The 26,397-nt window shown below is 43.9% G+C and overlaps 1 protein-coding gene across 3 annotated transcripts in view; it reads left to right on the forward strand.

The window, feature by feature from the left end:
* The first annotated feature begins 3,620 nt into the window (after positions 1-3,620).
* Positions 3,621-26,397, forward strand: part of LOC111851516 (neuronal membrane glycoprotein M6-b-like) — a 39,334-nt gene continuing 16,557 nt past the window's right edge. The window contains exon 1 of one of the 3 annotated variants that reach the window (XM_023826519.2): positions 3,621-3,738. In XM_023826519.2, coding sequence (XP_023682287.1) covers positions 3,735-3,738 — 4 coding nt within the window. In that variant the 5' untranslated portion in view covers positions 3,621-3,734. Of the gene's footprint in view, positions 3,739-21,181; positions 21,530-26,397 lie in introns of those variants that run through there. The other 2 variants (XM_023826518.2, XM_023826520.2) reach the window with 2 other exon arrangements.

Below are 26,397 nucleotides of genomic sequence, written 5' to 3' on the forward strand. Positions count from 1 at the left end.
TCCATGGTTGGTGTGCATGTGCATCTGTCATGTGATGGACTGGTATCCTGTGAGGGTTTATCCCAGCCTAATGCCCTATGGTGCCTGCCTGGGCTTGACTATGGGCACCACGGTGATCCTGGTGAAGATTAGTGTTTAGAAGATGGATGGAGAGTTCCACCTAGTGTCAACTTTAAAGAATTGCATTGACACAAATAAGTTATACAGCCAGCACACCCAAAATCATGTGGCTTTTCACAGTTCCTCTTTGCTGGGTTTGGAAAAGTGACACTGAGTGATTTGCTCCAGGGAGTTTCCCACAATGCAGCAGTAGAGCAATACCTGGTTCTGGAGGGAGGTGCTGCAGCTAGGTGGCGCTGCCTTGCTCATAGTGTCGACCCCGTCCCAGTTCTCATCATCTTAAGCCTGGATTGTCATTTTTCGAAGGGAAGGGACAGGAAATACATAAATCTGATTTAGTTTTGAAGGCATTGCTCTGTTTTTATACATTTTCCTTGAATTCATGGAATTTTAACACTATATCCAACTTTTGGATACGGCTACAGTACTATGTTATCCATTAAATTATAATTAAACGCTTAGAGTACACATATGTCATTATACACCCTAATAGATTATGTTTAATGCAATCCATCCATCCATCTTCTGTAACTGCTTGTGCTATTCAGGGTTGCAGGGGGTCCGGAGTCTATACTGGAGGCTATGGGTGAATGGCAGGTTTAATGCAATTGATTTAATTGCTTCATATCAGTGAACACACCCTCAGTTTTGCACAAAAATACCCGCCAAGGCAACAGATTTTTAAATCATTCAAATGTATAAAATGAAATAACTTGACATCCTTCATGAAATTGTATTGTAAATGATTACTAAAATGTTTTTTCTCCTCTATGACTAGTATGCTGTGCTGATTGAGTTTTACTTCAATTAGAAAATCATGGTAACAGTTTAATAGGATAATACTTGCATGTCTTTAAAGTACATCTTGCTCTGAAGTCTTAAATAATAGGGGCCCCTTCCTGGAGGATGCGAGAAGCTTCCTTTCTGCTTTATTGTCTCCCCCCTGCAGTTCATGTCATCGGGGGGGGGAGGGGGGGGGGGGAGTTACAGAGATACGACTTCCTCTTTCTCCTCCCACAGCTGGGGGTGACTCTTCTTCAGGACACTGAGGAGATGAATTACGGGAGTTACAGTACCCCCCCCCCCCCCGCCCACCACTGCCCCCGGCTCCTCTGCTTTCCCAGGAAGGCAGTATCTCCAGCTACTGTCCATTTAACACAACGTTCACGGATCATTATTTTGCACAAAGCGTCTAGGGCCTGTGCCATTCACTACGCAGAGCTTCCAAAACTGTGCAATGAATCTTTCCCTCTTTAGCACATTACAAAACAGCAAATGTCTTAACAGTTTTCCGCATTCAACAGATGAATCGATTTTTCATGCCTGAGCAGTGACTGAAATCAGATTGATTACTATGAACAGGGATTATGTACAGCTGTCTGGAAAGAAGCGTGGATTCGATCCTTGCATGTAATGTGGTGCCCCAGTAAACAGCATTCTGTCCTCCGGGTGTTCTAAAATGTAAGCCTTTTAGCCACACGTGCCAGTCCAATGTCCAACATGTAGCCACAATGGACAAAAATGTAAGTCAGGTCCCACCTAAAGTTACAGGTAAGATGATAGTAACAACAATAATAACAACAACAGCCATCATCATGATGGACCGAATGGCTCCCTCTTGTTTGTAAATGTCTGATGTTGATATCGTCATCATCATCGACACCACAACCCTCCCCTGGAACAGCAGAGAATACATGGATGGATGTTGTTCAGACAAGATAAAAGGTTGTTTTATATGCGAGGCAGAGGGAATGGCTTCAAGTTATCTGCTGATTAAGAGTCAGGTGACCAGATGTATCTGTATTGACCAGTTGCACCTGCATCCCATTCTCTGCCAGTTAATCTGTTCTCCTCAGTTTCTCCCACAGTACCTTTCAGTCTGCCTATGGCCATGAGGCCAGTGGGAGTCCCCATCTTGGTTTATGTCATTTCTCCATAGCGGTGTGACAAACCAAAGCACAGAGAGTCTTCGATTATAGGACTTTGAAGACCACCTACCGAGTGGACAATAATCTTTCTCTGACGTTGTACTCTGTGGCCTGCAGCTCGCAGTTCTCAGAATACCGATGAGGCGAGTCTGAATTGGCTCATTCCTGATGGAGGCCATTTCACAGTGTCTGATTTGTTTTGTTCATAAACTTAGAAGTTACAGTGGCAGGCTGCACTCCCACAGCAAACATTATTACCTTATTTCACACCTTAAAAAAGCCTTGATACATTTGAATTTCCAGTTCACACACATCCCTTTCTACTTCTCTTTTAGTAAGTCTTCTGTTTAAATGCCGCTGTTCTTCAGTATTTAATCTCTATGCTTAGGTGGAATTGTATTGTCAGTTTACCAGCAATAATTGTTCATGTTACAATTTGCCAGTTACCAGTTCCTGTAAAAACCCTGTAAGGAATGAAACATGACTTGTATACTGATTTTCTGCTGTTTTGTGGCCGCCACCGCATGTAGGACTGTCCAGCGTCTCCATGGTAATGGAGAAGCTCTCCTGCTGGTGTCATTATTGCCTTCTTGACATTGTGTGTGTTAAGCTGAAATGCTTTCCCTGTGTTTACTCGGCTTCCACACTCCTGCTTTGGCCCTCTAGCCTCCTGGATTGGGCTGCAGGCCGACTGCGACCCAATAATGGACAAACAGTTGGAAAATGGATGGATGGATGTATAAGTCTTCAATATGTGCCTGCTGGAAATATGAGATATGTCTTTACACCACTACAACAGCATAAGTATTTCACTGTGTTCGTCAAAATACATGTGGCAAAAAAATCCTCTTTAAACATGTCTGCGCCAGATCATGCTTCAGCTCTCAGAGTAACATTTGCGACCAACATATTCTTTACAAATGTGGATGCCATAAATCAGCCTGCCGTTAGCTGGGCTCTTGCCTGCCTTCGTCACTAAGGCAGCTGGCCGAGTCTCCTCTGCTCTCCCTGCCGTCCTGGTGTCACTGTGTGGAAGTGCTGCGTGATTGTGGCCCTAAACCAGCCATTCAATCTGGACTGCTGGTTGTCAGCATACCAAAGATGAAAGTCTGTTGTTTTTTGGTGTTTTCTGTGCTGCAAGTGATTATTTCCCCATCATGTGATGTGTGTCCCACAAAGAACAGAATGTAAAAAGTGTGAAACAGACTAAATACCCGGGTGTGTTTCAGTGTTTGTCACATAGTTTATAAGGGTAGCAATCGCATACTTAAGTAATGCTTAACTAATGACGGTGAATTGCATGAATTAATGCAAGATGCATCATGAATTCCTGTTGATCACCATGATTTGATGATGAAGTCATTTTGGATTTTAGTTAGACGGTATTCAGACTTCTTAGAAACAAAGCATTTATACTTAAAGCACTGGATGATACATGCACGTAACAATAATTCGATTAAAAAAAAAAAAATACAATATTGCATACATCTTTGGAAAAAAAGGAAGCTGAGAAAGCAGGGGAAATGCTAAAGGAGTCACCAGCAGTAATCCCGGGCCGTGACGTCACTGTCCCAGGCTGTCCTGCGCGGCTCGTGGTCCAGTTACTCGGAAAGTGAACCCAGTTAGTTCAGCACTCGCCGTGCAATATCTACACTCGGTCCACTGAGTTTTTGTGAAGACGCCGGAATGGGTAGGTGCATTTTCATTTTTTTTTTTTAAGATCCCTTGTCTATCTTCGATGTTCAGCTGTCTAAGATGCATTTACTTTTGCCCGCTTTTCTTTGGGATTATGAATTATGACTATTAATGATTTCTGTGAAATAGCATATGCGGCGAAAAGGATCCCCTCACTTACTGGAGTAGGCTACAGTACTTCTTAGATTTTTTGTTGCATAAAAACATTAGCAGACTTGTCTGTTTCGTATTCGTAGGAAAACATCTGTATTTAAAGATTACTTATCTGAAGCGAGTTTAAGTGTAAAGTCTGTTTATATAGAATGTCTGTTGTGTTTAATGATTGTGATAAGATCCCCCGGTAAATGGCGATGTTGTTTTGTGTATTTGTGTGTTAACTCGAAGTAGTACTACTTATGATGTGTGTTGCAGATGTTTCTTTCAAACCAACTTTTTACATAGAATGGATTTGGTGAGCTGTGCCTGATTTCTGTTTTGCTACCCAAAATTCCCGTGCTAAACTTGTTCATGCTGGGTACTAACCTCTTTCAATGTAAAGTTATTTAAAACACTTTATTATTATTATTATTATTATTATTGTTGTTATTATTATTATTGAGCATCAGCTGATGTATCTCTGAAACGGGCAGTACGGGCTTCTTCTTCGAAGCCTGGGCACTTTGTAACGGACTCGGAGTCAGCATAAGGGCAGTCTAATGATCTGAGTGCACTGCATGGAGCATTGGCGAGTGTACCCCATAATTAGGGGCGATGCAGCCATCCTATTTTTTTTTGTCTCAGCCCCTCTGAAAAAGTATTATCCGTTTAGCATTTTCGTCCATCATTTCTTGGTGGCTGGACCCCCCCCCCCCCCCCCCCCGAAAAGTGTCAAATCTTAGAATTACCCCTAATCTGTAGTCCTGCACCGTATGGTTGTTACAAGCTGCCTAAACAGAGGGTTATCTTGTAGGGATCGCTTTAGAAAGCCAGTTTTTGACGATGCATTATTCTTGGTCAGTTTAGACTGTTTTCTCAGAATGTGGGTTTGTGGTTAAGTTGTTCAGGGAATAATACAGAAATAAAGCTATACTTTCCACTTAATAATTACAGAGTACATTTTTTATTATATATATCAAACTGAAAAACACAGTGTTCATAGTAATGGAAGGTAAGTTGACCTAAATACATTGAATGTAATATTTAATCCCGAGTCAGTGATGAGGCTGACTTTGTCCTGGTATTGGAGGAGTCAGGCACTGGCCGGTGGTCTGGACAGAGCACTTAAACTGTCCATTGGTGCATCATTTTACATGCATCTAAATTTGAATATATTTCAGTCTTGAATGAAAATTTGAACAAGTTCCAAGATGGGCTTTCTGATGTTAGCATAAAAAACTATAAGCTAAAGACTTTCCTTGTCAATACACCTAGAGTGTGAATTCTGTGAATTTAATTACAGTCATTGCCTTTTTATTCCAGTGCAGCAGGAATAAAATTACAACAAAAGGCAGAATGAAGCTTTCATTAATTCTGGCTGAAGCCACAGAACCAGCTTTGTGCTCTTGAGCACTGCTAATTCAGTTCTGTTCTTTTGTGTGACTGTAGGAACAGCTACTGTGGAGGGAGAGATTAGGGAGTGGCCCAGCTCCTCTCATTGGCTGCCTTTGTCAGTGTCCCCTGGCCAATAGTCATGCACAATTTCCAGGGGGTATTTTTTTTGTAGCAACCCTCATGTTTAATTTATTTATTTTAATACTTGCTGGCACAACTGCTTAAACAGTGCTGGCCCACTTGGAAAAGCTGTAGATTGCAAACTATAATTTGACCCTCAAAGACGACTGTTTGGTTACCTCTGGAGAGGAGAAGCTGCCACACTTTCCAGATTTCTGTTACCCTTTTTCCTTGTCCAAATGGAAACCGGCATCATCCATTACTGTAACCCCAAATCCCAAGTGAGAATATTTCTTTTCTTAGGGATGTTTTGTGAATGCGATGTGTGGAATTTCACTCCGCAGAGTATGGAGACCCACAACCCTCAGCCCGCTACGTGTTATTCCATCCGGCCGTGGGATGCTGGAGGTTTTAATGATGGGTTGCATAATTTCCATTTGCCTTTTTATGGCGCTTGCCATTCATCTGTCCTGATCACATTTGAAAGAAAGGAAACAGTTAAACTTAATACATCTGTTCCATCGATTGACCCCCCCCCCCCCCCCCTTTTGATATAACCAGGAAGATGTCATGCCAGTCACCTTACTGTGCGAGTTTGAGTAGCACTTAGTACACAATGCACAGGAAGGCCAAGCCTGAATTCGGGCTACGCTGAAATAGGTTGTCACCCATTTTCACCCAGTCCTGATTTTTTTCATTTCTCTCTGCAGTCCACGTTTCACAAAACCTCACAAAAAAATCATCCATCCAAACTGGTGCTGGGTTGCGGGGGCGGTACCAGGCCTGAAGTCCCTCCCAGCAGTAACGGGCGGGGGGACACTTTGGAAAGATTGTTGCAGGGCACATGTCTTATGGTAATGAAACACAGTGACCTTCCAAGTCCGTTTTAATAAACATGAGAAAAAATGTTTACAACAGTTTTATCACCTTAAAAAATGCAGCTCTTTCAAATGTTGAGAGACCTTTAATAAAGCATTTTTATAAAGTGATATTTAAATGGGCGCGTGTGTGTTTTGTTTTCAGAAATTATTTCGTTTATAGGGTTGTTGCCAAGGAAATAGTAGATTTTGGCTCTTAGGATAAGTATCTTCAAAGGACAGGATATTACCTAAAGGGTTATCTGTTTTTCTTCAATACAGGCAATTAGATCATAAGTAATTTAGCAATTAAGACTGTCTTATGACTGCTGTGGTTAATCAATTATAGGGAATTATGGCACTCTTGTCAAAAATTCCTTTGTTTACCCGTTGTTAGACCACGATAACTAAAAGAGCAAAAATGCCATCTTCATCATGGAAATTAAACCCCTATTTTTAAAAGAAAAGCGTGTTCTTTGTTCAAAGTTTTTTTTATCTTGGCATTTAGCATACCTTTTGTAAATGGAAAAAGTGATTCACTCCAAACCTTGTTAAAAGTGTTTGCAGTTGGTTATGAACAGCGTGTGATTTCTAAACAAGTTGCTTGATGTAATAGTATTCTGTTTTTCTGTGAACTCGCTCGCACGTAAATCTTGCTCTGTGGTCCCGTCTGGGCCCATGCTCTTTGATCCTTATCGCTTCCTGGGAAACAAACAGTCAGGGTGGTCGAGTTATGGAAATGGATTATATCTATTATATCTATACAAAATAAGGAAAAAAAATGTCTTTTCGGAAGTCATGTGTCAAATTTGGTTTGAACCCAATCAGAGGACTGTAGCTGGTCATTTTGGTACAAATATGTCTGTGTAAGACAGCACTGTTCTGAAGTAGAAGGGCGCTTGTTAATTTCCGTGCATCTCTCCAAGAGGCCCTGGGGTTCAACCTCCTTCCTGCCCTAAAAACAAGCCACTGATATGAAGCCATAGTTTGGAAAGTAGTCGTGCTTCCCGTCACTTTATTTAGTAGCTTTTTAAACTTTTTTCCCTATTTTTAAAAAATGAATAATGCGCACTGGTGATTAGCTGTTAGCGCCCCCCCCCCTCGCTGGCAGCAGTCAGGGCCTGCATATTGTGCTTCAACCCAAATCTTAAGAAGGAATTTCGTCTTAAAACTTGCAAGTAAAGGCAAGTAGGTTTGTTCCTAACAAATCTATATTGTATTGTTTCTGTTATATGACAGATAGCCTTTGTGAGCTCTGCTCTTTTGTGTATATGAATAGTATATATAATATGTATAATATTAGATACATATAACAGTGTTTCCCCTAAGTTTACAGCTTTGTGGGGGGGGGGGGGGGGGAGACGGAAACCGACAGGATTCATGGTGTTCATGTGTTTCTTTTAGTGACAGCAGTCAATATAACAACTGAACTAAACATTAGAACATTTCTTTTTATGACAATTATCCAAAAAGTGTTCATCTTCACCACCCTGGGAGCGTTTAAAAAACACAGATATTTTTTTCTGCGTTTCAGGTGGTTGACGCCATGCGCGATACAGAGAGCGGAGGAGGATTGTAAACATGCGACCATGCAAAGACAAAAATGACAAGCCATTGTGTAAAAAAGATAAATAACATAAGGCTATTTAGTTTGTTTAATAAAAGGACCATGTATAGACCTGTTCTATAGGAAAGGTGACCTTAAATGACTTAAATGATCTGGCGCTATATAGAAAATAAAATTAAATAAAATTAACTTGACCTTCAAGGGGGGGCGGGAGGTGCCGTTGGAGGCACCTAATCTGATTAGTGTGTGTGTGCATATATATAAAATCAATACTACGTGTATAATTTGAATGAAATTTATCTTATCTTATCTTGCCTTGACTTATCTTACCTTATGATGTGGTGCTGTGAAGAGGACCCTCTCTTCTGTAATGCTTCTAACCTGCTTTGAGATTTCCCATTTTACAGACCTCAAAAGTCAGTACAGTTCCACCATACCGTTGCCTTGCAGACTGATTGTCGTGTCTGGCTTCTGATCTCACTGTAACCTGTGTGCACTTGAGCTGCAGATCAGGTCTTTTGTGCCAATGCAGTGAGAAGCACGAGAAGTGACTCGATTAAGTGGCCCAGCAGTAAACTCCCACCACTACACTTATCTCCTCTCCCATACCCCATCTCTCCTTCCCTCTTTTCTGCATTCATCACCTGTCAATCTCCCCTTCTGTCTTATCCTATCCTCTTTTGTCTACATTTCCTCCCAGTACACAAACTGGCATCTTTTGATGTACTTTTTCGTAATAAGCTCTCTTGGTGACAAAGAAGGACGTTGTTTACAATGGTGTGCAATGGCAGGACTTGGGCCTCTGCTCAAGTGTGTCTGGTTTACACAATTCCAACTGGGTTCCATTCAGAGGGCCGCACTGGGGATGCTGGACAGCCTGACCTGCACTGAGCCACCCTCTTCGGGGCTGAGCTCATGCTACGTTGTTTACACTGGCCTCTATCAGTGCCAACAAGTGTCAGTTTATATTATGGAAGACGTCTGTAATATTTAAGAGAGATGTTGCTTTGATGGTAATGAGCTGGTCTCATCACAGAGTAACATGTGCCGTGTCTTTGTGAATGAATAATGTTGACAGTTTTGCTTTTTATGTGGCCAGATTTTTATGCTCAGGCAGAGTGTTGTTGAAGGTTGCTTTATAAGGAATGACAAGTTTGAAGCAGGACAATACTCCTGCTGTGTAGCTAATTTCCACCCAGATTGCCAATGGAATTGCATGTTTTGCATTTTGGTTTTTCTCCATTTCTCCACGTCTTTGCCACAAAGGCTTTCTTTCGTCTGCTTCTATGACACATGTCCCCAAATAAAATCTCTGTTGCTTCCTGTCTTCCACATGACTCTGTTCAACGTAGGGGCTGTAGGACGCCTTTCAGCAGTGATGTTTACCAGGTTTGGAGCAGAAATTACTCTCTAAATTAAAGATGAGTGGAGGGTAGGTTCTTCTCATTAGACACTTCATTAGCAAGTTGGCATCCTTCACAGCTCTAGACTAGAAGTGACAGGACAGATGGCAATATTAGGGATGTGGGAAGTGTTTACTTCATTGGTCCAATTATATGACAGTCCAAGAACTTTTATGATCTGCTCCATGTAATTCAACAGAGGTGTTAAGGGTGGATACCACATCAGTGATAAGGGAGTGCTGTCTCCTATTTGATTGGTATATATAGAAAATATCTGAGACGTGAAGAAATTCCAGATGAGTCTGATAAAGTGGCTGATCTGATAGAACATCGGGGACAGGGACGGAGGGAGAAAGCGGAAAGTGTATGTGTGTGTGTTGGGGGCTGGGGATCTGCTGGGGAGTCTTCCTCTGCAAGGGGGGGTCCCATTGAAATCAGCCCGTTTTTAGTAGTGGGGGGTATGGCAGTTTAAAGAGAGGCTGCGGGAGCAAGACTTTTGGCAGGCAGGCTGGGGGCATATCCAGCCTCTCACAGGCTGGCCTTTGTGCGGCTTGAGCCCCCCCCCCCCCCCCCCCCCACTTAATGCTGCTGCTAAACACAAATAAAAACAAAGGCATTCAAAGGCCCCCAAGCAATTGGCTGAAGCTTTAAGCAAGTGGGGAATTTAACCAAGTGAAGTAGAGTCACTGACAGGGCCGTCCAGGCTTATGCACGCGGAGCCACTGACAGGGCCGTCCAGGCTTATGCACGCGGAGTCACTGACAGGGCCGTCCACGCTTATGCACGCGGAGTCACTGACAGGGCCGTCCAGGCTTATGCACGCGGAGTCACTGACAGGGCCGTCCACGCTTATGCACGCGGAGTCACTGACAGGGCCGTCCAGGCTTATGCACACGGAGTCACTGACAGGGCCGTCCAGGCTTATGCACGCGAAGTCACTGACAGGGCCGTCCACGCTTATGCACGCGCAGATGAAAATATCTGCAATATTCACATCTGGAAAATTTCTTGCTTGATAGAATAACAGCTGTAGGAAATCTGGTGGCCTGTGTGACTGTGGTGAAATTGTCTTTCTTCCACACAGTGGTTCTTCCTGCAAGTATCTAAGTAAGATCATTTTTTTTGGGGGGGGGGGGTTGGAAGCACAAGCGTAGGAAGTAATGGCAGATGTTCCAGATGTTCTTGTGGAGCAGAAAACCTTCAGAGACCCACACAGTGTCCCATGATGAAGGATGACAAGCACAGAGTGAGATCTGCAGTACAGTTTAAACGGCTGTGAGACGTCATCGCCCATTTTAGCCTTAAGGAAACTTTAAGGAAACAATTGAGCTGCTATAGCCAAGGAAAGAACATATAAATCAGAGGAAGAGAGCATCTGGAGTGAGGAATTTCTGGGTTTACCTCAGCCTGCAGAGACCTGAACCCGGACAGAAAGGTGCTGCTGTTTCACAGCTGACGTGGGATTCAGGAGACACTCTTCATACCATTTATAAGGCACAGTAGTTAACCAGGATGTTTCCCATGGATTGGTATAGATTATGTTCTCTTTCTTATATCATGTGCCAATAAACTAAGTAATACTTCTACACCCAAGAAGGTACTTTCACATATAATTTTAACCAATTTTATTTAAAATGACAAAAATTTACGTTTCCAGTCTGCTTGATTTTTTTCTTCTGTGCAATTATTCCTCCAATTATCTGACAAAAATATCAAAACACCATGTCTTTGGTATTAAAGTATCTGTTGTCAAGTAAAACAAATATAAGCAGACTCAGTCCTTGGATATAATGTGGTTTATGAGGAACTGCACCCACAAAAACTCAGATAATGAAATACGGGATCTCAGATGATGTCATTAGTTTCTTTAAGGTGTTTTTCGTAGGGAGTCCTTGAAGAACAACCCAAACTCATTAAACAGGATATTGGTTCTACTATATTTTTGTTCTCCTTGTGATGGTCTGACATCCCATTGAATGTGCCCTTTGCTATCTGTGAGAGGCATCTTATCCAGTATAAGCAGGAGGAAGATGGAGACAAGAATGTGCTTTTGTCTTTCCGCTATTACAGATGACCCTCTGATTATTTGTCCCAACTTTTCTTGTTGTTCTCATGTGAATTTTAAGGAATGCTTTTAAGCATTGGCCAACTTAGGGGAGGAACCACAATGTGGCACTCTAGGCAACCCTCATCACTGGCATCCCCTGTCCGAGGCAAAGTGAAATCGGCTGGCAAGTTGGTGCCCATGGTGGCCACCTGTGTCGCCTATAGGATTGACCCTGGTGATTATTGACAAAAGGTAATGAAAATGGTAGTGCCTGATAGATCTTTAATTATTTCATACTTCTTGTAGTTCTGATGAACTGAAGAGAGTTAAGTTTCAAAGACATTCCTTAAAGTTTTCCTTTAGAAGATCCATGACCATGAAAGTCCATGAACATCATATTGATTTAGTTAATATGCAAGATTTTGGAACAATAAGTGGTAATTGTATTTTAGAGTGGAGTGTTATGTGTGCACAGACTCATGGAAACATATTCAGGTGTTACAGTATGTCAGGTCTACGGGGGAAGGAGTCTAAGCACAGACTCGTCTTTGGGACTGGATGATGGGGGAGGGGTTCTAAGCACAGACTCGTCTTTGGGACTGGATGATGGGGGAGGGGTTCTAAGCACAGACTCGTCTTTGGGACTGGATGACGGGGGACGGGGTCTAAGCACAGACTCGTCTTTGGGACTGGATGACGGGGGACGGGGTCTGAGCACAGACTCGTCTTTGGGACTGGATGACGGGGGACGGGGTCTGAGCACAGACTCGTCTTTGGGACTGGATGACGGGGGAGGGGGTCTAAGCACAGACTCGTCTTTGGGACTGGATGACGGGGGAGGGGGTCTAAGCACAGACTCTTCTTTGGGACTGGATGACGGGGGAGGGGGTCTAAGCACAGACTCGTCTTTGGGACTGGATGACGGGGGAGGGGGTCTAAGCACAGACTCTTCTTTGGGACTGGATGATGGGGGAGGGGTTCTAAGCACAGACTCGTCTTTGGGACTGGATGATGGGGGAGGGGGTCTAAGCACAGACTCTTCTTTGGGACTGGATGACGGGGGAGGGGGTCTAAGCACAGACTCGTCTTTGGGACTGGATGACGGGGGACGGGGTCTGAGCACAGACTCGTCTTTGGGACTGGATGACGGGGGAGGGGGTCTAAGCACAGACTCTTCTTTGGGACTGGATGACGGGGGAGGGGTTCTAAGCACAGACTCGTCTTTGGGACTGGATGACGGGGGAGGGGGTCTAAGCACAGACTCGTCTTTGGGACTGGATGACGGGGGAGGGGGTCTAAGCACAGACTCTTCTTTGGGACTGGATGACGGGGGAGGGGTTCTAAGCACAGACTCGTCTTTGGCACTGGATACCAGCCATACTCAAATTCCTTAGATTAGTTTATTAAATTGTGGCAGTATCGAGCATGATCTAATCCACAGAGGTCTGAGCGCACGCAGCAGCGTGGGCACTGGGGGTACTAGCAGGGAGGCTGTGTGAAGGGTTCCACAGAGCTGTGCCGGAATGCCGGCAGGGGCCTTTGGTGAGGTGCTATTGTGTGCTGGCGGCCCGCAGTGGCATTTTGCGGCCAGAACATGCCCCACGCAGGCTAACCTTTGAGCTGACGTGGGGGCGGCCGGGCACAGCAGGCTGGGGGTGATTGTCATGTGCCTTGGCTGGGGTTCCACTCCATGCTGTTGCTCGGTGATTGAGAAACTGATTAGTGCTGTCTGCAGAGGGCCCATGACTGTGTGATCATGATGCTGCTCTGCTCCTGTGTCTTCCAGAAGGACGTGGTGTATGTGTCTGGGCTGCATCTCAGTAGCGTTACAGGGAGGTCATCCTGGGCTGGGCATCTGGGGATTATGAGTGGGTACGTCTTGGGGGGGGTCACCTAGCTGGTAAAAGTAGTCGACCCGAATACTTACAGTAAAAGTTCTGCCTAATGGGGGTCCCTGAGCATTCTGTTAAATGAATAGTAAACATCCTATTAAATAAATTATCATTGGTTAAATTTTGTCTGTCTCTGTTGAATGGACAGATGCTCAGTAACCACGCCCCTACACACATGTAGCCACGCCCCCACCCACCCATAGCCACACCCCTTCCCTCTCATAGCCAAGCCCCTTCCCAACCATTGCCCACACCCCTTCCCACCCGTAGCCACGCCTCCTACCCACCCGTAGCCACGCCTCCTACCCACCCATAGCCACGCCCCTATCCACCCATATCTACACCCCTACCCACCCGTAGCCACACCCCTGCTACATCTCTTACGTATCACAATGTTGTCCTTATGTTACGAACAGCATATCTACTTACATTTTTTGTCAGATTGATTTCTTGGGAATTATGGAAAAAACGTTTTTCCACATCCTGTGCTCAGTCTTGAAATAGTTGTTTCAGTCTTGAAATTTGTTTTATTTGCTGTCTCTTTCAGGAAAGCCACCTACCTGTATGGTTCACCTGGCTTCTGTGTCTTATACATGGAAATAAACTGAAAAACACAACATGATAGCAGTAAAATTCTTGTCAGGGGCTGGAGTGGAAAATATATTAGCCTTAAATTAAGATCTCTCTCTATATATTCCTTTGGATTTCTGCATCATTTAAAACTGTGTGGCTTACCAAAGAACTGAGTTTTTTTTGTAAATCAAAACAACGTTCCCCTCTTCTAAGATTTTATTGAGTGTTTAGAGATTTACTGTGGAAGAATAGGCTTTCTAGCATGGATCTATGAAGTGCTTTTATAACAAGTATGGGGTCTTGCAGACCACTGTAATGTCCTCACATGGCTCTGGCCCGGTACCATCTACATCCTGCCAGCATACGATGACCTGACTCACCGCAGAGACACCCCCATACTTAAAACACTGCTTTGGACTGGGGGGGAGAGACCGCAGTACCATGAAGCAAAGTTTTCCCCGCGGACAAGGTGGAAGTGTGGAGGTTACTTACTCAACAGCGGGAGAAGGGAGCCTTCCCTTCCAGGTCTAAATAACAATACCGTAAATATGCCCTTATCTCTGCTGCTGAATCTGTTTCCCTGAAATAGTGGCATTTAAATTCTGGAAGGGTTTTGTGGAAAATTACCCAGGTGCTGCCATTTACAGTTCTTCTCAATTGCTTTGGTACATTTCATGAAACATACTCAAGACTATAATAGCATTTCTCAAAACATAAAAACATAAGAAATGTACAAACGAGAGGAAGCCATTCAGCTCATCAAGCTCATTGGGGAGAATTCAATTAATATCTTAAAGTTTTTGGTTTTTTTTTACATTGTTTTATGGTGACTAGAGTGCCAATCTGCCAACAAACCCCAAATTGTTCTTTGCAAGTTTGAGGACCACCTCAGGACGAGATGCAGTTTAACGTCATCCAGGTGTTGCCATTGAAAAAAATAATTTAACATACGCAAAAAAAATGAAATTACTATACATGTGTGTTTGTAGATGGTAACTCTCGTATAAGATTGGAACCAAAATAATGGTTGCTAAGCAAAAGTTCAGAACAGCCACAATAACACAACAACAATTCTTTTTTATTTATTTTTTATATTTTGTTAATTCCAGTGATTTCAGCCCTGAGTGTTGTACTAGCCAATAAATGTTGTAGTGCAGAGAGCATCCTGCAGTGGGATACTGTAGTTTGGTGCATCATACACAGTTATGTCTGTCTTCTATTTCAGTGCTGAGGGAAGATCTCTCATTGGAAACTGGACTGAAGTGGGAGGTGGGCTTTGGGCAACTGATCAACCTTCACTGAGTTTTGTTAGGGTACAAAACCCAGACAGTGTACAGCACTGTCTCTTTGTGTAAAAAGCTTGGAATGATTTTGTCAGTTCTGGCCGGTGCTTCTCCCTTCACTGGCCACATACACCTACAGGTACTGGGGATATCTGTTGGCAGTATTGGTGCATACATTTACAAACAACATAGGACATAATAAATAATAATATTTAGTAATTAGTATTTACAAAATGTGCAACGTGCCCAAGTCTAAATATTAAAATTTATATTTTAAATACTTTAAATACTTCAGTTTAATGCTGTGTGTGGTTTATACATGATGTTGAAAGTTGTTGGATGGAAGCCAGATATTCCAAGACACACTATTGAAATGAGGCGCAAAATTCCAGCTAGGGGACCCCAAACTAATGCCCTGTGTAGTCTGGGAAAGGATCCAACACCCCCCAGAACCCGAAAAAAATACATATGAAATTATGACATTTTCATTCAAGTAGTAGAAAAATGCAGTGCATTTTGATGGTGTTACTGGTTCACAACCTTTGGTAAATATGTGTGGTTTATGCAGTATCTCATAGTGGAAAATAATGATTTGTTCATTGTTTGGATAGTAGACGGATGCTGACACTCTGTTGGCAGCTGCATCCTGGAGCTTATGCCCTCTTTGAACTTCTCTGCCTACAGATTTTTCTCTACGAGCAGATGGATGTTCTTAGGCTATTCCTCTGGTTGAACCTGTGTGTGATATTATTCTTTCTGTAAACTAATTTGGAAGTTAAATGACATCAACAGTGTCTGAAATGTTTGATTGGAGGGCTAGTTCTTCAAGATTTAATGTGATGACATAATCTACAGTAAAACAAATGACTAGTTGTAAAGAAAATGTCTACGTTGGACAAGTTTCTTGTGAAAAAATGTAAGCTAAATAATATACTCACTAGTCTTCTTTCAGGAATGGTGCAAGTTAACCACAAGCCGGTTTGACACCAGACCCCATGTGTTGCCTCCCGTGTGATTGTTTCACTTATATTACTTGTTCTATTTTTGTGATAATCCCTTACTTTGGTAATTCAATTTGGGTTGTTCTGCACTTACTTGTCCTATTCAGGATCTTGGAGCCTATGCTAGTGGCTTATGGGCGCAAGGCAGGAAATAACCCAGAATGGGGCGCCAACCCATCGCAGCCATTTGGGTTGTGATAGCTGCAACCATAATCTAATCCTAGATGTAGAATATATTGCACATGAAATCCATCCGTCCATCTCCTACCGCTTTTCCGGGTGGTTCGCGGGGGCAGCAGTCTAAGCAGGGAAACCCAGACTTCCCTCTCACCAGCCACTTCGTCCAGCTCCTTCGGGGGAATCCCGAGGTGTTCCAAAGCCAGCCGAGAGACATAGTCTCTCCAGCGTGACCTGGGTTTTCCCCGGGGCTTCCTCCCAGTGGGACATCACGAGATTCAAGATTGAAGATTCTTTATTCGTCACATACATAGTTATAACAAGTACAACATGTAGTGAAATGTACCCCTGATCTCTAAGGGAGAGCCCAGCCACTCTGCGGAGGAAACCCATTTCAGCCGCTTCTATTTGTGACCTCGTTCTTTCGGCCACTACCCACAGCTAATGACCATAGTCGACGGTAGGAACGTAGATCGACTGGGAAATCGAGAGCTTTGCCTTTTGGCTCAGCTCCTTCTACACCATGACAGACTGACGCAGTGCCCGCATCACTGCTGATGCCGCACCAATCCGCCTATCGATCTCCCGTTCCATCCTTCCCTCACTCATGAACAAGACCCCAAGATGCTTAAACTCCTCCACTTGGGGAAGGACTCCCTCCCCGACCCGGAGAGAGCACTACACCCTATTCCGGCTGAAGACCATGATCTTGGATTTGGAAGTGCTGATTTTCATTCCAGCCACTTCACACTCGGCTGCGAACTGCTCCAGTGAGAGCCGAAGGTCACCGTCCAATGAAGAACAGAATTACATCATTTGCAAAAAGCAGAGACCTAATCCTGAGGTCACCAAACTGGACACCCTCAATGCCCTGGCTGTGCCTATAAATTCTGTCCATAAAAGTTATGAACAGAATCGATGTCAAAGGGCAGCCCTGGCGGAGTCCAACCCTCACCGGAAATGAGTCCGACTTGCCGACAATGCGGACCAAGCTCTGACACCAGTCATACAGGGACTAAACAGCCCTTGTAAGGAAGCCCGGCACCCCATACTCCCGGAGCACTCCCCACAGGACTCCCCGAGGGACATGGTCAAATGCCTTCTCCAAGTCCACAAAGTAGATGTAGACTGGTTGGGCAAACTCACACACACCCTCCAGGACCCTGCCAAGAGTATAGAGCTAGTCCACTATTCCACGGCCAGGGCGAAAACCACACTGCTCCTCCTGAATCTGAGGTTCAACAATCCGGCGGACTCTCCTCTCCAGGACCCCCGAATAGACCTTACCAGGCAGGCTGAGGAGTGTGATCCCCCTATAGTTGGAACACACCCTCCGGTCCCCTTTCTTGAAGAGGGGGACCACCACCCCGGTCTGCCAGTCCAGAGGCACCGCCCCTGATGTCCACACAATGCTGTCACAGATGCGTGTCAACCAGGACAGCCCTGCAACATCCAGAGCCTTGAGGAACTCCGAGCGGATCTCATCCACCCCCAGGGCCTGGCCACCAAGGAGCTCTTTAACCACTTCAGCGACCTCCTCCCCAGAGATAGGGGAGTCCACCCCCAAGTCCCCAGACTCCTGCTTCCCCATTGGAAAGCGTGTTGGTGGGATTGAGGTGACAAGCACAGAAGTCCAATAACAAAACACCACTCAGATGGGGGGGGCATCCCTCTCAATCATGTCCCTCCAGGTCTCACTGTTATTGCCCATGTGAGCATTGAGGTCCTCAATTGAAGTCATTGAAGCGCTCTCCAACACCCCTTCCAAGGACTCCAAAAAGGGTGGGTATTCTAGACTGCCGGGAAAACGTGAATCCATGTTGCTTCTCATCACAAGGGGTCTTATGAGCCGCACTTCGTCTGGTTCCTCACCCAGGACCTGTTTGCCTTGGGTGACCCTACCAGGGGCATAAAGCCGCAGGCAACTGGGATCATTGGAACACGCAAACCCCTCCACCACAATAAGGTGTCGGCTCCAAGAGAACTGCACATTAAATCATTTTCACTAAATCAATCATGCTCCAAAGTCAAAAGTGCCATGTCCCTACATCAGCTAGAAAGGATCAATCACAATGATTGATCCAGACTCCTCAAGATCCTTGTAGAAGACCTAGTTTTAATTGGAAGCAATGAGTTACTGACTGCATCGCTTATTCAGATCTTCTACTCAACAAATCTTCTACTCCTTCATCTAGGATTGAGGTAGAAATCAATTTGTGGTGCTTTAGCCCCAGGCTACTATGTGGTAAACAATGTGGATTGTCAGAGATGATGAGTGGTTTTCAAAGCACAGGTCGAGAGAAAATCTTCTACATGTGATGTGTATGTGTGGTTTATGCTCTGTCTATGAGACAGATGTTTTCCTGATTGAATATTTATAGCGCAAATATTTGGAACTTTTTCTTAATCCCTCCCATGAATGGATTATGCATGGGTGCAGGCAAAGGTTATGCAACATCAGGAAGATTGCATCTTAGAAATAATGCTGGATGCCTGACCTCATTTGTTTCAGTGTGCAAATCCCTTTTCTCTTAAGTTGAGTAATTTCTGCTTGTGTGAACAGTGAAGTCAGTTTGGCATGATGAGACATGAAAGACAGACAACTGACCCGTAGACTGACATTAGACTCCTTTCAGCGTGCATTAAACAATGCAGGGAATGTAATTTACAGATAGTACACAGACAGAGTGGTGAAGGATTGGAGAATCCAGTGTAAGCTAATTCTGTAATGCTTCACAGAGGAAGCCCACAATCAGAGGGGAGGAATGCAGATTGTGAGTCACACATTTTACTCAGATCCCTGGGCTGAATAGATACTGACCGTTCGCTCAGCCATGAAGACCAGTGACGATTTCCATGGTTCCAGTGGCACTCTCTTTTGTCAAATCAGAAGTATCAGGACACTCCCTTCTTCTGTCCAGTCAGATGTACTGGGAAACTCCTTCTGTCCAATCATAAGTTTCAAAAGTAGTCTTATGTAAACTTACCAAATTCTTTACAGAACAGAATCACAAGTTAGACAGGTCATTTCTCAGGAAAACGAAAGGAAAACATGAAAACATGACTGACAATGTACTCTTTCTGTGCCTAGTGAGCTGTGTCCAAGCAGAAGATAACTGATTTATTTCCAGTGCTGCAAGCACTCGGATGGAATCACGTGCTTCTGAAGCTAAGTTGGTTGACACACACTGTGATGTGCAGGATAACCCAAACTTGCTGAGTCCTGCTGAGGATCTGTGTCTGTCAGATTAGGCTGACTCAGATATGGGCAAATGTCCTGGTACCAGTGATGCCTGGAATGCTCACCTGCAATGGTCCAGCTGTTTCCATGTTTACAGGAGTAACAGCTTGCAAAGGAAAGCTGTGTAGACCTCAGGCACTTCCTTCTGCCTGCATCACCACTGTGGAGATGTCTGCCTCATGCCTGATTTTGATTCATAATCTATAATCAGACAACCAAATTGGGTTGGTCTCAGACTCCCCACCTAGAACCCACTCTCTCCAGCCACAAGACTTTGATGCAACTTTTACAATAGGATAATATTTCCATTCTTCACATCTCGATGAGCAGGAAGAGAGCTTTCATTCTGCTTCCTTTCTATGTCCAGTAGGAGATATACTGTAAGGCTAGATTTGCTCTGAGCAGCATATTGATGGGGGGGGGGGTTAAAATAAACATGGAATTTTTTTAGATGTACTCCTTCATAAAAACTCCCCTTTTGGAAGGTTATTCATAAAAAACACCCCCTTTAGTCATTGTCCCTTTTGTGTATACCTTGAATTATGAAATCTATTTGAAAAAACAGATGTGGATTTCTTAGGTGTGGAAAATTCCCATATAGGTTTACCCAGTTTATTATCAGATTTATTTATCGATTCATTTTCGAGTATATCCTGTACTTAACACATGTTCAAGAATAACAACTTTAGCCCTAGTCACAAGTATTGCATTACTTTTATAAAAAGTAATGTACTTGCAACACTGGTTTTAGCAATATGAATCTGTAAAATGCACATTTATAAAGAAAATTCCCAATGAAGGGAAAACTAAATGTCACAGATGCATGACAGTTCCTGACTGTGTGGTTATGGGCTGTTTGAATTCTCTTTATTTCTGATATTGGTGCCCTTCAGCCATTAACCAAATTACTGTTTGCCACATTTTGAAAATGTGGGAACCCGTGTAGATCACATGATCATTTTTATGGATGCTATCAGAACATTACCCATGGGCATAAAAAATAAAAATCAGGGATGGTGCCGCTCTGTGCTGAGGAATGTTTCTGCTGCCACTGGTCTCCCTTCACATTCCCATCCCACCCCTCCCCCACGCCCAGTGGGTTTTTTCTCTGTTGTTTCCTATCCGTAAGAAGCCCCCATGTCAAAGCTACCCCCCCCCCCCCAAAAACAGACCTTCATTAGCACATTAGCATGTACCCAGAGTCTCCGTTCTCAAAATGAGGTGTTTTTTTTTCATTTTGTTCTTTCCGTTATTCAGCCCCCCCCCCCCATCCCACCCCTATGCTGAATGCTGAGATCTCCCTGCTTATCCTCATCGAGGGAGGCTACCAGCCAGAGGCAGACGGTAGCCGGGGACAGCTAATGAATGGCGTGGCAGTGGGCGACATATGGTGCCAATCAGGAGACAGAGAACCCCTCCACTGGCCTCCCTCCTCCAACACGATTCGCTGGGAAAGAGCGGGCCAGCCATTGTCTGCTGACATGTATTCTCCTTCAGTACATAGTGGCCTTTTATGCAAATAGCACCCCAGCTGGAAGGGGGGGGTCCTCGTCTCCTTTATGCACGTTCCCTCTCGTGACGTAATACGGTCATTCTTCAGTGGCAACTTGCGACTGTCCCCCTGTGAGACACTGAGAGTGGATGGATTGAAGGGCACCTTTTCACAACAGGGATGGGGGGGGGGTGGGTTTCTGTTCTGTTCCCACTATGAAAATAGGGGTGGGAAAAAATACGCCCAAGTTGGAGGGGTTTGCGCTAATGTATGGGTGGCGGGGGGTGCTTCATGTGCCTGCAAGTCCGAGAACATCAGATGTGATGGGAGCTTTGCATCTCAGGAAAGGGTTGTGATGAATGCGATCTGCGTGTTCCTCAGTCAGCGTGTGCGTATGTGTATGTGCGCGTGTGAGAGACAGAGAGAGAGCAGGAGAGAGCGATAGAGGGAGCAAGCAGGAGAGAGAAAAGCCAGTGAGAAAGGAGAGAACACAGAGTGTGTGAAAGAGAAAGGTGTCTTTGTAAAACAGGAGTGTTTCACTGGAAACTACAGCCATGGAAACTACATCAGAGGACAACCAAGAGCAGAGCCAAGACAAAAAAGGTACTGGTGAGACTGGGAAAGAGGGTGAAGCTGGGAGGGTGACGGCATCGTAAACAGATGGGGTCTAACCTACTTGTGACTGCTGTGATGAAGTAACAAAAGCAGCACCGAATGCAGTCAAGCATGGCTTGCCAATAATCGTACTTTCTTAATTTTGCAATGAATAAAGAATGTGTTCATTTAATTCAATGCAGCTTTCTTGAATGGCAATTTATAACTAGCATTGATTTATTGATATTTATTGACTGATATTTAATTGAGGAAGTTCTTTTTGATCTGTTGTTTGCATCACAATTACAATTCATTTCCTTGAGGTGGATTTTAATTGGAGTGATGTGGTTTATGGTCTCGGTGGGTGATATTTTGCAGCATTTACCGAATAAATCTGGGTCTTTAGCACTTGGGGGAGGATTCGTTTTAATGTGGCTGCCCATCAGTGGCGGCGTGTTCGCTGACAGGAGCCTTTCAGGCTGCTTCGTTAGCAGGACTGTCGATACGAGGCTGCACACTGGGACTGTATTAGCCGTTTGCAGGCAAAGGCTCGCCTGAGGAGCAAAACCCAGCACAAAGACGGGCACAGTGACACTCCTGAATCCATGGCAAAACACACTCAGGCCTGACTCTGTGAATCGGTGAGACGAGTGTGCTTCCTTCCACCTTATCTGCTGCCGAAGCTCAAGGCCACATGGCTGGACAGGAAGGTTTATATTGTGACTGGGTGCTGGAATTGACCTTTACTTTGAATGTTACTAGGGAAGCAGGCCGTTTGCATTTCACTTGCTTGCCAGAGCGCTGTGAGCTGCGCGCCAGAGATCTTCAGGTAGTGAGCCTGTGTCCAATCTGCCAGAGCTTACTGCTGACCACCCGCTGGCCATAACAGTCAAACTTGGCTGCATTTCCTCTACAGCGGCTTGGCATTATTGTCCTCAGGGACGGGGGAGTCAAACACCAGCTTTACTTTATAGAATGTTAGTATTTTCTCCAATGAGGGATATTTAAAATGGCTGATGTGCATCAATAATGCTAATGATGGTCCTTCCTGCCCTGTGTCCTTTAGAGGTGGAGTTTTTCTACAGAACTCACCTGCATCCTCTTGTCCCCCCCCCCCCCCCCCCCCCCCCCCCCAACACTGCAGCACCCCCCTCTGCGTCCTGCAAACTTCCTGTACTGTAATGAGCTACGATTCAAAGGTGCTCTAGTTATTTACGGCAGAGCCAGAGCCACTGTGTGCATGTGTGAGTGGCGCTTCACCAACTACTGATGCCGCTGCTCTAAATGCATGTACAGGAATGTGCAGCTGCATGTGGAAATCACCCATCTTCCATAAACAGGGACATAGTAGTACCATGGACATCCTGGCCGATTCAGGGGACCCAGCACTCTACAGGGAGGAGTTGATATGTAGGAGAATATATAAAACCGGGCAGGGGTTGCTTGGGGGCCTAGAATTTCTAGGTACGCCCCTGTCCATCCTTGTTTGTCTGGTGTAGGGTTGCCTAGATCCTCCCCCATGAAAGACAGGAGCAGCCTGGACATGAGGGTAGGCCATCACAGAAACGGCCCACCAAACCACACAGGAAACGTTTACCCACGTGAACATATGAGGACATGCTTACTGAACACACACAGACATTCACACCCACAGAGTTCACGACACTCACTCGTTATGTATGAGTGCTCATCATTATTTTTAATGGTGAACTTGGTGGTTTTGTCTGTAGGATCGAGTAAAGGCAGGTGTGATGCTATATTTATACATTACAGTCCATAAGTACTGTACAGCTCCTACAGTAAATCATCATTATGAATAGTGAACTGTACCCAGTGTGTGTGTGTGTCATATATACAGTATGTATATGTGCTTGACTTGAGTGTAAGGCTGCAAATTGTGGGGACATATGCACATACAGGTGTACATTGTCAGAGGTATTATAATAGGGAAACTGAAACAGAAATAAGCAAGATTTAAAAAATAAAATGCAAGATTTAAGAAATGATTAGACGCTGCTGTCGCTCTTGCCAGTGCTTCAATTTGACTGTATGCATCTTTTTATTTGGAGGCTGTTCTTCACACCGAAGCATAATTTCTCAGCTTTTCAGAAAGCAGAGCCACTTAATTTTTTCCGTCATTATAAAGAGTTTCAGACTGTCGCTTTGCTCATCATTTGCCAACATCTTAACTGGTGGTTCTCTCTGTAATAGTGTGGGGTATATGTGTCTCTGAGAACCACTTCAGTTCGGAACCAGGTGCCCAATCTGGAACCAGCCAGTGTTTCCACCGATTTTTGTTTCAGCAGTAGGCACCATCACATCATCAGTGTTGGGTGTAGCTGAATAGGTGTTTACTTTCACCTCCGTGCAGAGCTGTAAAGTAACAAAGTAGGTTTTTTTGAATTTGCATATCACATGAGTATTTTAAGTTGTTGGAACTATTACTTTAGTTTCGCTACATTTCTTAGCCAAAAACTGATACATTACTCTGATACATTCTGCACATTGTTTTAAGAAAGAAAAAATATTTGCAATGTGCTTGACTTGAGTGTAAGGCTGCAAAATGTGTAAAATGTGAATCACAATTTTTTTTTTTACTTAGAATAGTGATCGCTATTGTCACATTTCGCTGAGCGCACGGCGGGAAGGAAGGCACGGGAGTCTGGGATATGGGGAAAACTCGGGGTTTAATGAACAGAACACATCAGATACTGACTGGTCTTCTGACCCCCCCCAAAACTGTGCACATTTCAGAGTGGCCTTTTATTGTGGGCAGTCTAAGGCACACCTGTGCAAAATTCATGCTGTCTAATCAGCACCTTGATATGCCACACCTGTGAGGTGGGATGGATTATCTCGGCAAAGGAGAAGTGCTCACTTACACAGATTTAGACAGATTTGTGAGCAATATTTGAGAGTAATGGGTCTTTTGTGTATGTAGAAAATGTTTCAGATCTTTGAGTTCAGCTCATGCAAAATGGGAGCAAAACAGAAAGTGTTGCGTTTATATTTTTGTTCAGCGTATGTTATAATTTTACACATTACAAACCTAATAATCATTTTTTACAACAAAACAACAGAAAAAAATTAACTGAAAAAATTAGCTTACAGTTACAGAATTGTCTGAAGTTAAATACTGAGTAGTGAGTTGTGACAGTGAATGAGTGAGGATGGGGCAAATGACAGACACATGAGTCATAGTGTAGACGGGCGCCACTGTACAGTCAGGGTAACTAATTAGCTGCGGTAGAGTCCGAAGCAACAAAAAAATAGACTATGCTCACGCTGGGACGTCGGATAATACGAAATATCGGATAAGCGAAGACTCTACTGGATTTCACACGAGGTTAACGAGGGGGGCGTGGCACACAGGAGAATCGGAGGAGCAGGGTGTGACAGCTATTTTCTCTCAAAAATATATTTTTCTCATCTTATTATTATTATTTATCATATACGCATTGTCTTTATGAAGATGGAACAAACAATATATTGATATGTATGGTATATTCGTTAACATACCAATGCTGGTCGATATTTAGGTATGAAGTCTATCAATGTTCAAAGTTAGCAGCACCAGAGCTGAAGACACAACCATTAAAATAATGGAGATGATTACATTGGACCATCATTTTATGTAGCGGATGACAAGGGATTTTGTCAGGTTGACCACCACTTATAAGAGGTGTGGTATCTGTACTTTTACTCAAGTAAGAAAGTTGAGTAAATTTTCCACCATTGCCTCCATGTTTGTGTTGCGTCTGTAGATGCCCAGTCATGATGTCTTCAAGGTTTCCTTTCAGGACTCAACTATTTCTTGGTTCTCAATGCAAATTGATTTTTTGGTTTGGAGCCTGTTTCTATTTCTGTGGAAACATGCAGAACCTTTCAAAGGTTCGCAAACAGGAATGGAACCGGTTCTCTGTCAGTGGTAAAGCACCAATTGTGACCTCATATTCAGTTAAATCTATATTTAAATTATTTACATTTATATAGCATTCTGAACAATGTATTGACCTCAAGGCCAATATATATCAATAAGAACCATGTCCTAGACAGACTTAACAGCAGATTTGTATCATGCAGTATGATATGTACATTGGTTTTCACTATAGTGTTGCTGTGGATGGATGGATGGATGGATGGATGGACATAATGTATATAGCAATGAAGCTAAAGGAAAATTGTTCCCTCATTTTATCAATTAATGCATGAAGCATAGTTAAACATTATTTTGATTAATTCTTTTCAAAATTGGCAAGTCATCAAAACAAGCGAAACCAAGTATCTCACATAGCTTGGCATACGACATTATTGTTTAAAATTATAGGGTTGTGGTCACTGCCAGTTACATTTAGAAAATTTATTTTTTATGTGGAATCAGGCAGTCCAGTGCAATGATTTTACACTGCAAGTGCATTGTGCTGTGGATACATTCTTTTAACCCATAATCCAGAGTGATCAAGTCAATTTAAATTATTTTAACATTCTCTGGAGGTTGAGCTAATTCTATAGTTCTAATCTCCTGGCCTTCCATTTTAGATTGAAGTGCATCCATTAATGTATCCACCATCCATCCATCCATCCATCCATCTTTCAGCAGCTTATGCTGGTCAGGATTGAAGGGAGCTGAAAAACCATATCAACATGTATGATATGGTTTTGCCTCTTTGTTCCTGAGGGATTATGGGTAGGGGTCTGCTAGGCTGCTGCTTAGAGGAGAAACCGTAACAGGCTCTTAGGGGCTGCCCAGAGATGATGTCACGACAAACAGCAGGAGAAGCAGAAGAGGTGGGGTCTGGCATGACTGTGTCCAGCAGGTGGAGACTGCCATAGGGTGAGAGCCTCTATAGTGCCTTCATGATTCATCGCTTTCAGTG

This window comes from Paramormyrops kingsleyae, chromosome 16 (assembly GCF_048594095.1).
Source record: "Paramormyrops kingsleyae isolate MSU_618 chromosome 16, PKINGS_0.4, whole genome shotgun sequence".
Classification (NCBI taxonomy): Eukaryota; Metazoa; Chordata; class Actinopteri; order Osteoglossiformes; family Mormyridae; genus Paramormyrops; species Paramormyrops kingsleyae.